General features: G+C 43.3%; 1 protein-coding gene across 2 annotated transcripts in view; it reads left to right on the top strand.

The window, feature by feature from the left end:
• Nucleotides 1-16,416, top strand: part of RAB26 (RAB26, member RAS oncogene family) — a 158,104-nt gene that overhangs the window by 79,349 nt on the left and 62,339 nt on the right. For both annotated transcript variants that reach the window (XM_033962714.1, XM_033962713.1), the window contains exon 5: nucleotides 9,728-9,780. In XM_033962714.1, coding sequence (XP_033818605.1) covers nucleotides 9,728-9,780 — 53 coding nt within the window. The remainder of the gene's footprint in view (nucleotides 1-9,727; nucleotides 9,781-16,416) is intronic.

Raw genomic sequence — 16,416 nt, 5'->3', positions numbered from 1 at the left:
AGGGGGGAAAGCTACTTCTTGCCCTGAATCGGTGAATGGAATGTTGTTGCTCCTTGGGTTTTGGCCAGGTACTAGGGACCTGGATTTGCCTCCATGAAGACTGGATACGGAGCTGGATGGACCATTGTTCTGACCCATTAAGGCAGGGGTGCCCACACTTTTTGGGCTTGCGAGCTACTTTTAAAATGACCAAGTCAAAATGATCTACCAACAATGAAATTAAAAAAAACAACACAAAGCACACTGAAAGGCAGAGAAAATGTTAATTATCATTCATATTCCGGGGTTTTTTCAAAGAGGTCACGGCAGATGACTCTATGCAATGTCACCTTAGTAACAACCATACAAAAACAGACAAATATACCTCCTCCCTTTTTACTAAACCGCGATAGCAGTTTTTAGCAATGTGAGTTGCGCTGTGCCCCGCGCTGCTCTCGATGCTCATAGGCTCCCTGCACTAAAAAACGCTATTGCAGTTTAGTAAACGGGAGCCCTAGTGCAGAATATAGAGAGCAGATATAAATTCTCAAAACGGACACATTTTGATCACTAAATTGAAAATAAAATAATTTTTCCTACCTTTGTTGTTTGGTGATTTCATGAGTCTCTGGTTGCACTTTCTTCTTCTGACTGTGCATCCAATATTTCTTCCCTTCTTTCAGCCTCCTGTATGTTTCCTCCTCCAGACCTCATTCTCTCCCCCAACTTTTTCTTTCTGTCTCCCTGCCTGCCCCCTTTCTTTCTTTCCCCCTGCCATCCCCCAAGCCACTCGGTTTGCCGCCACCGTCATTGGGGAACAGCCCCCAAGCCACCGCCGCCCCAAGCTCTCCCTGCAGAAGCGTCACGCTGACCAGCATTCCGCTCCCCGACGCAGGAGAGGAAGCTCCAAGCCAACCAGGCATTTCTCCCCATTCCATCCAGCCTGAGCCCCCATCTCTCCTTGATCTAGCATTTCCCTTCTGTGTCTGTCAGAAATACCATTCCACATATTTTCCAGCATCACCCTTCTTTGTGTCCATCTCACCTATATCCCTATCTCTCACCACTTTTTCAGAATCTTCATTTGTCTCTGTCCATGTTCACCATTTGCCCTTTCAATGTCTTTATCTCCCCCACCTTTTTCAGCATTACTTCTATGTCTCTTATTTCACCTCTTCTTCATGTCCCCTCTGTATCTCTATCCTTATTCAGTAGGTCGTGATTACCCTTTCTCTTCTTTGTGTCACTATCTCCATTTTCAGCTTTCCCCCTTTTCCTTTGTTACTGCACCCTGTAGCCAGAATCTTTCCACCCTCCCTCCACTCCAGCCCAGCCCAGTATGAAATATTTCCTTTTGTTTCCCTTCCCTCTCTTTCTCTCTCTCTTCTCCTCCCTCACCCATGAGTCCTGCATCTGGCCTTCTCCCTTTCACCTGCATCCAGCCACACACCCTGCCCTGCGGCCCTCTTCAGCAATGGTGATCAAGATAGGCTGCCGACATCGAGGCCTACCCTCTGCGAGTCCCACCTTTGTGGAAAAAGGAAGTTGAAACAAGCGGGACTTGCAGAAGCTTGTGTCGATCGCTGCTGCTGCTGAGTTGCCGAAGAGAGCCGCGGAGCAGGGGTTGTGGCCGGATGCAAGTAGAAGGGAGAGGGCCAGATAGGAAGTCTGCTGCAAGAGGTAGAAGCTCCGGAGCAAGACACCGATCCCGTCCAGGATGATTTTTTTTTCAGGCTGCTGCCGCCCCCCCCCCCCCTTCCCCACACACACACACACACCGAAATGACAAAAAACAGACTAAAGTAGATGCCCGGTGAGAGGAAGGCTGATCGGCCTGGTAGATTGGGACGGCAACATGAGTCTATCATGGAGCCCGGGATGGGCTCTTCGATCGACTCACGTTGCCTTCCCGATCTACCGGTCGATCGTAATCGATATATTGGGCACCCCTGCATTAAGGCTATTCTTATGTTCGTATGGACACCTAACAATCATGGCAAACTACACAACATCTGCATCTCCTATACCTTACTCAACTGGATTGCAATTGAAACTACTCCACTGGGTGTCTAATGTCTTCACTATTCTTCCCACTATGATAGATTCAACTTTATCCTTCACCAAAACAAATTGTAAAACTCTAAAATTGTAAGTTGCCCTGAATAACCCCCCAAAATTGTTGATTTGATTAGATTTTGTGTTTGGTGCACTTTGACCCTTTATTTATTCACTTCTCTATACCGTTCTCCCAGAAGAGCTCAGAACGGTTTACATGAATTTATTCAGGTACTCGAGCACTGTCTGTCCCGGCGGGCTCACAATCTATCTATGGCACAATCTGGGGCAATGGGGGGATTAAGGGTCACAAGGAGCAGCGTGGGTTTGAACCCATAATGCCAGGGTGCTGGAGTATTTTTCTGTGGTTCTACCGCTTTGATGGTTAATTCTCAGGTGAATCACAGTATATGATGAGTTGGCCTGTGTAAGGCTTATCAGATTTGAGATTAGGATAAAGAGGACGTGTGGAACCTGCCCCGTTCTGCTGCCGGCCTTACCCCACTTCCAGACCCACCTCGCTCTGCCCCCAAAAGCCCAGCCCCACACAAACCTCTTCTCTTTGGAGCGAGTCTGGAATTCATCCGTGTGTGCGATGATACCAATGCGTCACACCTGCGCATGCACGGATACCTTCCAGAAGCGGCCCCAATCTCAACGCTTTGCAAAACCTGAGCAAAGTGCCGGGTTTTGAAAAGCCATATGGACGCCAGGACAATCCTGTAAAAAGAGGACATATCTGGATAAATCCGGACGTCTGATAATCCTAGGTTATGATGACCTTGGGACTAAGATACTTTCTGGGCTGTGCAGAGTTGCTCCTCTTTACCAATGATTTAATCCCTTCCTGTGCAATGCCCTCTCGCATCTTTCTCTCTCCAGTAGCCCAGATACTCTAGTGTAAGCGCCACCCTCTGGTGGATGAGCAGAACTGCTGCTTCTGGTTTGCTGAGCCACTTCTCCCCATGACTTGTTCTAGCTTCTTGCCCGCTTCTCTGCAGCCAGGGAGTAAGGAAGGCGTGAACTGCCTGCCATGCTCTGCTCTCTGCTGGAGCACCGAGAGGTTTTGTTTCAGAAGGTTTCTGCTCTCAATATGCATTTTGGCTTTGCTCTGTGAGACAGATTGTTAGGCAGATGGGTCTGTGTAACACCGACTGCTGCGTGCTGTCTGCACGGGAATACGACCTACAGCTGTTTTTGCTGTTTGATGTTTTTTTCAGCTGCCTGGAGTTGGGTTCTTGCAGACGGTTTTCCTTTTCATCCTGTTTTCTAAAGGTTGCTACCCTGCTATGTTCACATCTTATCTTAGTGTCCAATTCCAAAGCGTGCTGTGCTGTATAGGATGGAGAAAAGAGAAACGAGGGATATTTCCTCTGGATAGTGTCAGGGTTGAGCACTTCTGACGTACTATGTCTAAAATGACAGAGAGAGACTAAAAGCAGTCCAGAAAGAAACTTAGGGACTTTAAATGCATCTATACCCTACAGAAGTACTTGCTCTGGGATCAGTAGCATGGAATGTTGCTACTCTTTGGGGTTCCAGAATCCTGCTACTATTTGGGGTTCTGGAATCTTGCTTACTCTCTGAGGTTCTGGAATGTTGCTACTTTTTGGGGTTCCGGAATCCTGCTTACTCTTGTAATCTCTCCAGTTACAGTTGTCAGATGGACAAAGTCTTAAGATTATCCCCATGTTGTGGAACAAATTGCATCTCTGATTATATGAAGGCATTGTTATTTCAGGAAGCACCCGGGGGTTCTTAGTTCTGTTGGGATAAATTGTTCTATCTATTAATTGTGTTTGTTTTTTGCCCTGTGAACTGGCAGGAAATAAATGTTGCAAATAAGTCACCTGAGAAATTCAAAATACACCATTATAACCCTGCATGATCAGATAGTACTTTTTTTATATATAAAATTCTTTATTGTTTTTCCAAAACATATACTGCATTTGGGGTTCCGGAATCTTGCTACTCTTTGGGAATTCCACATGGAATGCTGCTACTCCTTGCATTTCTATGAATTGCAATAACTAGGGTTAAAGGATTATTTTATAATCAGTTTATATTATGATATTTTGGTATCACTGTAACTACGAACTACTTTTCTTTACATATGAAAATATTTTGATATCCTGTTTTTCTTTTTCTCACAAACCCAATTAATAAGCCCTCAAGTGGACAGTTGTCAGTGCATAGGACCTCACATAACATACATTATCCCAAGTCCACATTCTGTTTAATTTTACCAATAATCATTTATACCAGGGGTGTCCAACCCTGGGCCGCATTGGCCAAAAAAAATGTTTCTGGGGCCGCGCAAACGCTGCAGCAAGACGGTAAACACCCGGGGACAGCATGACATTAAAACGTGATGTGACATCATCGATGGAACGTACCCACCACAATGACGTGTCGATGCTATTCTATACATTGTAAGTGACACTAATTAATATTTGTCAAGTTAATATCTGTATCCCACACCAAACCTTGCATTCAATCCTACAATCGGGGGACATACCTACCCCGCTAGATGGAAAACATTCTTGAATTTGTTAAGCATCCTCTTGAGTCCTCCCAGCATTTGACTTGCCACCTAAACTACTTAAGTAAAAAATCCAGTGTCTTTCTTTCTTCAACAACTCCTTGGGTTTCTGCCAGGTACTTGTGACCTGGATTGGCCACTGTGGAAACAGGATTCCGGGCTAGATGGACCATTGGATGGCTATTCTTCTCCAGCCTTAGCAATGGTGTTTCCAGAAGCGTAGTTTGGACGAGGCATGTATCTTATAAAATATGGACTTAAATGTGTAAAAGAAAAGGGAGCGTTACTCACCAGATTCATTTAATGGTGCCCAGGGCTGTTCTCCGGCTTGATTGCTCTGATTTCTGTGCCTAAAATTGGGCGCCATGACTTATGGCTACTAAAACCAGGTGGAAATCCTGGCACCCAATTTGCTTGTGAATCCATGGTCGTCTATAACACATTTCCAGAATGCCCCAGACCTGCCCTTGCCCCCCTTTGGCCACACTATGGGATTTGGGCACGCAGTATTATATACAAGAGCATGTAGCAAGATCAGCATCGGTAATTGAAAGTGCCTAATTATTAGTTGCATGCATCTCAGGAATTGGAGCACACTTTATAGAATCTGCTTTATTGCTAGTGAAGGGGAGAAAGATGTAGAAGCTGATAAAAGGAAAGACTGAATTGCTTAACAAATATTTCGGTTGTGAGTTCACGGCTGAAGCACCGGGAGCGGGACCACAGAAGACAAATGTGAATATGGATGGAGGAGTAATAGACCCTGATTGATTTCCAGAGGAGTTAGCTAAAATCAAGGTAGACAAAGCGATGGGGCCGGATGGTGCTGAAGGAACTTAGGGAAGTTCTGGTGGCTCCGCTGGCTGGCCTTTTCAATGCTTCTCTAGAATCGGGAGTAGTAGATTGTAAGCTCCTTTGAGTAGGGACTGTCTCCTTTGTGTCTGGCAGCGCTATAGACATAATTACTGCTACTAGTAATAGTACCGGAGGACTGGAGAAGGGTGGATGTGGTCCTTCTCCAAAAAAGTGGAATTAACGAAGAAGTGGTGAACTACAGGCCGATAAGTCTGACTCCAGACGGGGCCCTGATCTTGTTAACCCTAAAATGGGGAGGTGTGGAGATAAGGAGAGGCGTCAGCGAGGAGGTGAGGCGCTGGCTGACTCGCCTTCGTAGAAACATAGAACAAAGAAACATGATGGCAGATAAAGGCCAAGTGGCCCAGAGTGAGCATTGTACCCTAGACCAACGAGCCACTGGGCATGACACGTCTCTCAGGGCACACCCAGAATCTCACCAAGGCACACAGTATGCGATATACTGCTCTAGAGCAACGGGGGAAGAACATAGGTGGGACTCCCACTTACACAGAAGAACTAACATGAGGGGCCCCAAAGGTGGTGGTTGTATAGTTTGACTGTGGAAAAACAATAAAAATTTATATTTTTAAAAAAAGTACTATGTGATCATGCAGGGTTTTAAAGGTGTATTTTGAATTTCTCAGGTGACTTATTTGCAACATTTATTTCCTGCCAATTCATAGTGCAAAAAACATATACAATTAATAGACAGAAGATTGGAAAACCGCCAACGTAATCCCACTCCACAAAAAGGGCTGTAGGACAGAGACAGCAAATTACAGACCAGTGAGTCTCACGTCTATAGTGTGCAAACTCATGGAAACAAACTGATCAAACAGAATCTTGACACAATCCTAGATGAGGAAAACCTACGTGATCCCCACCAACACGGATTCACCCAGGGTAGATCCTGCCAATCTAACCTAATCAGATTTTTTGACTGGGTTACTAGACAACTGGATGCCGGAGAGTCACTAGACGTGGTATATTTGGACTTCAGTAAAGCTTTTGATAACGTCCCACACCGAAGGTTATTGAACAAGCTGAGATCGATAGGATTAGGGGTCACTCTAACTACATGGGTTGGGGATTGGCTGAGCGATAGACTTCAGAGGGTGGTGGTAAACGGTACCCCATCCAAAACGTCGGACGTGATCAGTGGAGTGCCGCAGGGCTCGGTCTTGGGCCCGATTCTTTTCAACTTGTTCATAAGAGATATGACGCAAGGACTTAGAGGAAGGGTATCACTGTTCGCAGATGACGCCAAACTTTGCAACATAGTAGGTAAAAGCATTTTACCTGATAATATGACGCAGGACCTACTGCTACTGGAACGATGGTCAGCAACTTGGCAGCTGGGCTTCAATGCTAAAAAATGTAAGGTAATGCACCTGGGTAAGAAAAACCCATGCAGAACTTATGTACTAAATGGTGAGACCTTGGTCAGGACCACTGCGGAACGTGATCTAGGGGTGATCATTAGTGATGACATGAAGGCTGCCAATCAAGTGGAGAAGGCTTCCTCCAGGGCAAGACAAATGATGGGTCGCATCCGTAGGGGTTTCGTCAGCAGAAGACCTGAAGTCATGATGCCGTTATACAGATCCATGGTGAGACCTCACTTGGAGTATTGTGTTCAATTCTGGAGACCACATTACCGGAAGGATGTGCTGAGAATTGAGTCGGTCCAGCGAATGGCCACCAGGATGGTCTTGGGGCTCAAGAATCTCACGTATGAAGAAAGACTGAATAAACTGCGGCTGTACTCACTTGAGGAATGAAGAGAGAGAGGAGACATGATTGAAACGTTTAAGTACATCACGGGACGTATCGAGTCAGAAGATGAGATCTTCAGTCTCATGGGACCCCCGACCACCAGAAGGCATCCACTGAAAATCAGGGGAGGGAAGTTTCATATCGACTCCAGAAAGTACTTCTTCACCGAAAGAGTGGTGGATCATTGGAACAAACTCCCACTGCAGGTGATTGAGGCCAGATTTTAAGAGAAAATGGGATACTCACGTAGGATCCCTAAGGGAGTGAATTCGGGGGTGGGTATTTGGAATGGGCAGACTTGGTGGGCTATAGCCCTTTTCTGCCATCATTTTCATTTTCATTTCATTTTCAAGAATTTATCACAACAGAACTAAGAACCCCCCAGGTGCCTTCACAACTTCATACAAAATCAAATAATCAGAGATGCAGTTTGTTCCCCAGCATGGGGATAATCTTGAGACTTTGCCCACCTGACAACTGCAACTGGAGGGATTAGAAGCCTGTGAAGGAAACACACATGACCGTTTTGTGCAAGAATATGGTTAAAGGTGCTAATGTTGCACAGACTTGAAAACCATTGGCAATCATTTGTACCAGTAATCCATGTCAATCCATTAAAAGTGAAGTAATAGGATCCAACATTGAAGCAGCCACTGAGTTTTGAGCAAACTCTAATGCAGGGTTGGGCAACTCCGGTTCTCGAGGGCCAGAATCCAATCTGGTTTTCAGGATTTCCACAATGAATATGCATTGAAAGCAGTGCATGCAAATAGATCTCATGCATATTCATTGGGGAAAACCTGACTGGATTCTGGCCCTGGGTTAGAACATGTAAGCAGCTGTCTGGTTTGCAGAAAAACTCGTCCTTGTTCTCTGCTGTCGTCGTATTCGTATCTTGCGCTGGAAGATTTAGGTTCTGCTTTCTGAGTTGATTGTAATTTTTCACAGGCATTTTTCTTCACCCTTACTGTGACATTCACATTTCTTTTCAATACTATTTTTTTTAATTTTGTCTTTATTGAATTTTAATTTTTTATGACAACACAATCATATCAAAATAAAACAGTATCCATCATACATCAATTATATATGAAAATAAGATAAAGGAAAATTAGATCATTCTATCAACTGTTAGTTAGTCCACAATCATTGAGGGAGGAGTGTCAAAGATCGAAGACTATTTAACTCCTTAATTTCCTCAGGAAATAGTTAGGCAGCCTGAAGTGATCCCAAATACTTAACTAGCAGCGTTATCTTGGCTACTGATAGGGGTACTTGCAGTTGTCACCTCCTTATCCAAAATAAATCTAGATAACGGTACAGAGTCAAAAAAGATCTATCTTGCTCCTTTAAAATTGCGTCACAGAATCTCCTTGTCGGACCATCATTAAAGTTAATTAACATGCTGAGATCCAACAATTTCGCCGTCACTGCACCTTCTCTCTGGAATTTGCTACCTAATCATTTACTAATTGAATCCGTACTAAAGCAATTTAAAGCAAAATTAAAAACATTCTTGTTCCAAGATGCTTTTGGATAACAACTGTCCTTCTAAGGACTAAAACCAGTTTTATAACTTTTTACCCTCACCTATTGTTTTTCCCTTAGATGTGCTTTTTCCTCAAACATTGTAGTTCTGTCCTTCTTTCTAAACTAAACCTTAAGTTTATATACTGCATCATCTCCACAGATGTGGAGCTCGGCACGGTTTACAAGAACTTAAATATAGGAAGAGAAGGAAAAGGTCTACATGAACTTATATATAGGAAGAGAAGGAAAAGGTCTACATGAACTTATATATAGGAAGAGAAGGAAAAGGTCTACATGAACTTATATATAGGAAGAGAAGAATAAGGGAAGGGTTGCGTACAGGGGGGAAGAGTGAATTACATTTTAGTGAAAAGCCAAGTTTTCAGTTGCTTCTTTCCTAACTGTGTGTAGTTAGTATATATGTTTTGGTACTTGTCTACTAACCTAACCTGGTTCTGTTTAGTATTTTAACTCTAACTTGTTTTTTAAGATACTTTTTATTTCTGTACACCGCCTAGAAATTTGATTAAGCAGTATAAAATTTTTTAATAAACTTGAAACTACATGGAAATCTTAATATAAATGTTGCTCCCAATTTTAAAACCTGTGGTCTCAAGAGCAAATACAGTTTCCTCTTTTTTTGGTGTAATCCTAGAAACATCTGGATACATTCTTATTTTTTTCAATACTATTAATACTGTTGGATCACTATGTTTTTTGTGGTGGCTGAAGATCTGATTTGAAACACAAATGTCTCATCTGAATAAATTTGTTTCTGTTGAATTGTCTAATTGTGCTTCTGTTCAATAAGTTAATGATCAGGAGTGCTTGACAATGTAACACACATTTTCCGCACTGCGACTGAACACTTAGTGATCCTTTGTTGGTCTCTCTTGACATATGTAAGATTGCATGCAGATGTTTTGATTTGGTGACAGCTGCAGAGATTGGAGATTTTATTTCTGTGGTCTTTTTTTCTCTTTTCAGCTTTATTGTTGCTCTACGATGTAACTAACAAGACATCCTTTGATAATATTAAGGTAAGTTTTCCCCACTGAATATCTTGCATCAACAACTGTAATTATGGTAGGTTCCATTTATGCCAGCCTCTTCAAAAGTTAATGCTGTGGCAGCCTGGATATTTCTGGTCTACTAAAAATTTGCTTAGACAGATTCAGCCATTCTGTGTACATAACTCTTGATTTTTGTCTGTACATTTTCTGACTAAGGCTCTGAAAAGTAATTGTTAAAGGAATCTGATTCCATAGCTGGAAAAGAGACTTATAAATAATATCATAGCTTCAAAGGGAGAGAGAGAGGAAGATGAGCCTAGAGAGATGCTGCGGAACAGACTCGGTTCAGCATTTTTCACCTGATTATCTCGCTGGTCAATCCCTGGATTTGGAGGCTGAAAAATGTAAACTCAAAAGCTGGTTCCTACTGCACAGATGACGGTGACTCCTTTCCCAAATCCATCCCTCTCTAACTCCTTCAGTCTCCTACAGAAAGGCAATAGAACAAAATAGTTCCTCTGAACCCAAAGTTGGCCAAGGAGAGGCCAAAAAAAGGATTGACTCAATTTGCAGCTAAGTTCAAACATCCTGTCTCCAACAGAGGCAAATTTGGGTCACTTGAAAGTACTGAGAAGATACTCATGGAAGGTCCATTCTTTCGGAATCACGGCCTGCTCTCAACAGGAAGAGTCGGCATTCCTTAGTCTAACTAATAGTTATTCATGAACTCTAAGGTGACCTGAACCAATACTAGGACTCAAATCTTGGACTGGAGAAGGATCGGTGAGGCTGAGGAACCCTGTTGGGAAGAGTACGGAGAGCTTTGGCGGTAGAAGGAGGCACCGAAGAGATGATAAATCTCTGTGCAAGTAAACTTAGCAAATGGAGGAGAAAGAAGCTCATGTGATTCTGCAAGAAGATAGCAGGAATGGAAAAAGGCGTTAAGCAGATTATCAGGAACACTAAGGGAGGAGCAAGAGCAGTTAGAGAAGTGAAGGAGGTAAAGAAAATAAAAAGTGGCAGCCTTTGAAAGGAGGAGGGACAAGCCTGTAAAAGCAGCTGTGGCATAATATAAACTCCAGGGTGAGTGGAAAACTGTTGAGGGTCTATCTAGGCAGACCCTCGGCATTCTACCCCCCTCAAAGAAGTTTCAGGTGCTTAGTCTCCCTTCTCCCCTATCAGGGGTCAGTGGTATATCAATTTTCTGGAAATAAATAAATAAAACCCAACAATTAATTAATTATTTATTTACTTGTTTTAACAATTTCCATTCTGCTTATAACCTAAGCAGATTACAATATTCACATACACAAATCTAAATTAAAGTACAATCATCCAATGCCATAATCCTGTAAAAATGCAGAACTGATGTAAGAAAGCAACAAGGCAAGCAATCCAGCGTGGAAAAAACCAATCGTTAGACCATCTGGAGATAATATCGGATTTATTCAGGGTGCTCCTAGCAACAGAGCCCGATGCGTTTCGCCAGAGAAGGCTGCTTCGGGGGCCTTTAATTAGCTGAGATCAGAAACAGATTCCACAAGGAATGAAAGCCTGCTGATGTAAAGGAACAGATTACTCCAAACATGCGATAAGTCTCCTTATCTCTGTCAAACACTGTTGCTGGGAGCACCTTGAATAAATCTTATAAAGTTCCTCACGAGAGGCTCCTGAGAAAATTAAAGTGTCCTGGGATATGTGGCAAAGTTCAGTTGTGGATTAGGAATTGGTTATCGGATAGAAAACAGAGGGTAGGGTTAAATGGTCAATTTTCTCAATGGAGGAGAGTAAACAGTGGATTGCCACAGGGGTCTTTACTGGGACCGGTGCTATTTAACTTATTTATAAATGATCTGGAAATTGAAACGACGAGTGAGGTGATTAAATTTGCAGATGACACTAAACTGTTCAAAGTTGTTAAAAGGCATGAGGATTGTAAAAAATTGCAGGCAGACCTTAGGAAATTGGAAGACTGGACGTCCAAGTGGCAGATGAAATTTAATGTGGACAAATGCAAAGTGATGCACATTGGGAAGAATAACCTGAATCACAGTTATCGGATGTAAGAGTCCACCTTGGGGATTAGCGCCCAAGAAAAGGATCTGGATATCATTGTACACAATACGATGAAACCTTCCGCCCAAAGTGCGGTGGTGGCCAAAAAAGCAAACAGGATGCTAGAAATTATTAAAAAAGGGATGGTTAACAAGACTAAGAATGTCATAATGTCCCTGTATCACTCCATGGTGCGACCTCATCTGGAGTATTGTGTTTAATTCTGGTCTCCTTATCTCAAGAAAGATATAGCAGCACTAGAAAAGGTTCAAAGAAGAGCGACCAAGATAATAAAGGGGATGGAACTCCTCTCGTATGAGGAAAGACTAAAATGGTTAGGGCTCTTCAGCTTGGAAAAGAGATGGCTGAGGGGAGATATGATTGAAGTGGATCGATTTTTCACTCCGTCAAAAGTGACAAAGACTAGGGGACACTCAATGAAGTTACAGGGAAATACTTTTAAAACCAATAGGAAGAAGATTTTTTTCACTCAGGGAATAGTTAATAATAATAATAACAGTTTATATACCGCAGTACCGTGAAGTTCTATGCGGTTTACAAAAGATTAAGCAAAGGTACAAATTGATTGACTTTAAGAAGGGTGGAAGAAAGAAAATTAATAGGACAGGAAATCCATTGTTGAGAAGAAAGTGATCAATAGGACAAGTTAATCGCTATTGAGGGGAGAGAGATGAGTGGATCAGTTGTCTAGATGCTTTAGGAACAGGTGTGTTTTTAGACGTTTCCTAAATTCCTCATAAGTAGTGGGTGAAAGCAATTGCTCTAGGTCTTTACCCCACGATGCTGCTTGGTGTGAGAGAAGGTGTTCATGGTGTTTTTTCAGTTTACAACCTCTCACTGGGGGGGAAACAAAGTTGGAATGTGAGCTTCTCTTGTGTCTGTTGGCTGAGAAGGAGAAAAGGTCAGTTATGTATGTAGTGCATTAAAGCAGAAACAGGCGAATTTAAACTCAACGCGTGCCTCCATCGGCAGCCAATGTAGCTGCTGGTAGTAGGGTGTCACGTGGTCAAATTTTTTTTAGCCCAAAGATCAGTCTGACTGCTGCATTTTGCATCAATAGTTAAGCTCTGGAATGCATTGCCAGAAGTTGTGGTTAAAGCGGATAGTGTAGCTGGTTCTAAGAAAGGTTTAGATAAGTTCCTGGAGAAGTCCATAGTCTGTTATTGAGAGAGACATGGGGGAAGCCACTGCTTGCCCTGGATCAGTAGCATGGAATGTTGTTACTCTGGGGATTCTGGAATGTTGCTACTCTTTGGGGATTCCACATGGAATATTGCTCCTATTTGGGGTTCCAGAATCTTGCTAATCTTTGAGATTCGGGAATGTTGCTACTCCTTGGGTTTTGGCCAGGTACTGGTAACCTGGATTGGCCACTGTGAGAATGGGCTCCAGGGCTTGATGGACCATTGGTCTGAACCAGTGGGGCTATTCTTATGTTCTTATCTCCAGATTGTCTTCCGATTTGATTGTTCCAAAATGCAGAAGTGGACATCACGGCTTAGATGTTCAGGCAGTGATGGACAGCATTTTGCTGGCTGCGGCCAATGTTCACCCTGGAAATTCAGTGTTGGGTCGTGACTTGGCTCTGACATGAACTTCCAAGTATACCGAAGCAGCAAAAACATAGCTGGTTATGTGCAACATTCAACATTTAGGCAGCTATGGCGACCTGCATAAAGGCTAGGACTGTGTCTTATGTGGCCCTGTTTATGGGGTTACCTTAAAAGTGCAGACTCTGCTTTGGGAACGCCCCGATAATAACCAGCGAGGCTTAGGAACTAAGGGACAGATTCTAAAAAAGCCACAATACCACCGCCTAACCTCATTGGTTTAATTGGGTTTAAGTGGCGTGATGATTGGCTGCACCATTAAAACCCAATTAAACCCTCATTTAAAAAAGAAAAATAGCCACTGTTTTGCGGCCTCTGGGACCGGCGCCTAGGTCCCTGTCAGCTAGTGGTGCATAGTGACACCAAAGCCCAGAAGTGGATGTGGTTAGGGATGGCCCTGGACTTTAGTGTCACTATGCCCTGCTAGCTGCAATTCAAGACAGTGCCAGGGTGTTGGCGCCTCCGACTCCCTTACCTCACCACTGCCTGACTGTGCAAAGAAAGATCGCATGCTAAAGCAGTGTCTCGCAAACGATTTCCAGCTGCAGGACTCTGAACAGGTTGCCGCGGATTGAGGGCACCCGGAAGTGACACAATGATGTCATGCACATACGCAAAGGTCCTGCAGACGAGTCTGTGAGTCGGCAGTGGGTCAACAGGAGAGGTGCCGTGTTGGCTGACTGTTCACAGGATGTTCCTCTCCACAAGAGGCACATCCTATAGGCCAGGGGCGTCAAATGTCGGTCCTCGAGGGCTGCAATCCAGTCAGGTGTTCAGGGTTTCCTCAATGAATATGCATGAGATCTATTTGCATGCACTAATTTCATTGTATGCTAATAGATCTCATGCATATTCATTGGGGAAATCCTGCAAACCTGACTGGATTGCGGCCCTCGAGGAGGGACTTGACATCCCTGTCTTAAAGGATAAGTGCCTAAGCGCTAGATCGGGGTGTCAAAGTCCCTCCTTGAGGGCCGAATCCAGTTGGGTTTTCAGGATTTCCCCAATGAATATGCATTGAAAGCAGTGCATGCACATAGATCTCATGCATATTCATTGGGGAAATCCTGAAAACCCGACTGGATTGCGGCCCTCGAGGAGGGACTTTGAGACCCCTGCTGTGGAGGTGGAAAATGACATATTCTTTCCTAAGGGACCTTCAGTCACAAGAGGGCACCCGCTCAAACTCAGAGGAGGGAGATTTAGTGGTGACACCAGGAAGTACTTCTTTACAGAAAGGGTGGTGGATCACTGGAACAAACTACCGGTGCAGGTGATCAAGGCCACTAGCGTGCTCGACTTTAAGAATAAATGGGACATCCACGTGGGATCTCTACGTAGGTCAAGTAGCACTCTGACTTAATGGGGTGGGACAGTAGAGTGGGCAGACTTGATGGGCTATAGCCCTTTTCTGCCGTCATCTTTCTATGTTTCTAGCTCTAACCTCTGGGCCACACTCTCCCCCATTGTCTCAGGTCCATTAGAGCAGTGGTGCCAACCCTGTCCTGGGGGACCACCGGCCAATCAGGTTTTCAGGATTTCCCCAATGAATATGCATGAGATCTATTTGCATGCACTGCTTTCAATGCATATTCATTGGGGAAATCCTGAAAACCTGACTGGATTGCGGCCCTCGAGGAAGGACTTTGAGATCCCTGGGTTAAAGCAGGGGTGGGCAACTCCGGTCCTGGAGAGCCGCAATCCAGTTGGGTTTTCAGGATTTCCCCAATGAATATGCATTGAAAGCAGTGCATGCAGATAGATCTCATGCATATTCATTGGGGAAATCCTGCAAATCTGACTGGATTGCGGCCCTCGAAGACAGCATCTCACAGACGTAGCACACAGTTTGCAATACCCTGTGCTAAGGTGTGCATTCATGAGTGTGCACTCAGTTTGTTTGGACACCTAAAACTGTAAAATGAACACAAATTATTTGTATGTATGCAAAGCTCCAAATGAGCGTGCATACAATCAAGTGCACACCTTTTTAAGTTCTTCTATGCACACACTGAGAATGAAAAGATACTAAATTAAGTAGGAAAAAGGTGTTGTAGATAAGCGCAGACCTGATTAGCCGCCACAAAAAGTCATTTTCAGCATTGTTATAAAAATGAAATTCTACATTATTTGAGAGAGAAAAAGATCTGGGCGGCTGGTTTTAAATTCAAGTTATGGCTTGGCATTTAAGCAACAGGGAATCTAAGCAATTGAATCTCTATTGATGGTCTCTGACATTTCTATGAATGTTAAGAGAGGCCAAGCCCTGCTGGTAATGAGTGCAGCAGACGGGTCCAGAGTCTCGGAGCTGAGCCAGAAACCCTGGGAGAAGCTCTAGCACCAGCCAAGGAAATTTCGGGACTCTGCGACCTCCCTTCGAACGGCAGCAAGGCCTCTATAGCCTGTGTCTGCAGGAAGTGGCAGAAATGTTCTAAGTGATTATTATGTGTACAAATCGTTCCCACAATTTCTTCGTGATAACGGTAAATCAAAAGAATTCTTCTTAATGTCTCTAGGGATAATGTAACTCGCAACGGTCTCGATCCTCTTGATTCCCAACGACATTAATATTTAATTAATACTAACATTTCTTTTCATTTTGTTTTTCTTATTTATACTTTTACTAATTTATTAATTCCATACTAAACATATGCTATTTAGCTTTGTCTTACTTTTCTTAATTTGATAACTCCCAAGTTTCCAAGTTTATTCTATACTTGATATATCGTCTTATCAATTTGTACCTAGACAGTTTACAAAGCTAAAAAAATTAAAAAGAAGGTAAAAATAAAATAAATGTTCAATAGATAAGACATAAACGTACAGAAACAAGAGGCTCAAGGGTTAGGCAAGAGTAAAATACATTGAGATTTTAAAAAAGGGTGGGGCTAATGAGGATTGAGACCGTTGCGAGTTACATTACTGAGGATCCCTAGAGACATTAAGAAAAATTCTTTTGACATACTGTTATCACAAA

Source organism: Geotrypetes seraphini, chromosome 11 (genome assembly GCF_902459505.1).
Source record: "Geotrypetes seraphini chromosome 11, aGeoSer1.1, whole genome shotgun sequence".
Classification (NCBI taxonomy): Eukaryota; Metazoa; Chordata; class Amphibia; order Gymnophiona; family Dermophiidae; genus Geotrypetes; species Geotrypetes seraphini.
Note: the sequence above shows the minus strand (reverse complement) of the source record. Positions and strands in the feature narration are given on the sequence as shown.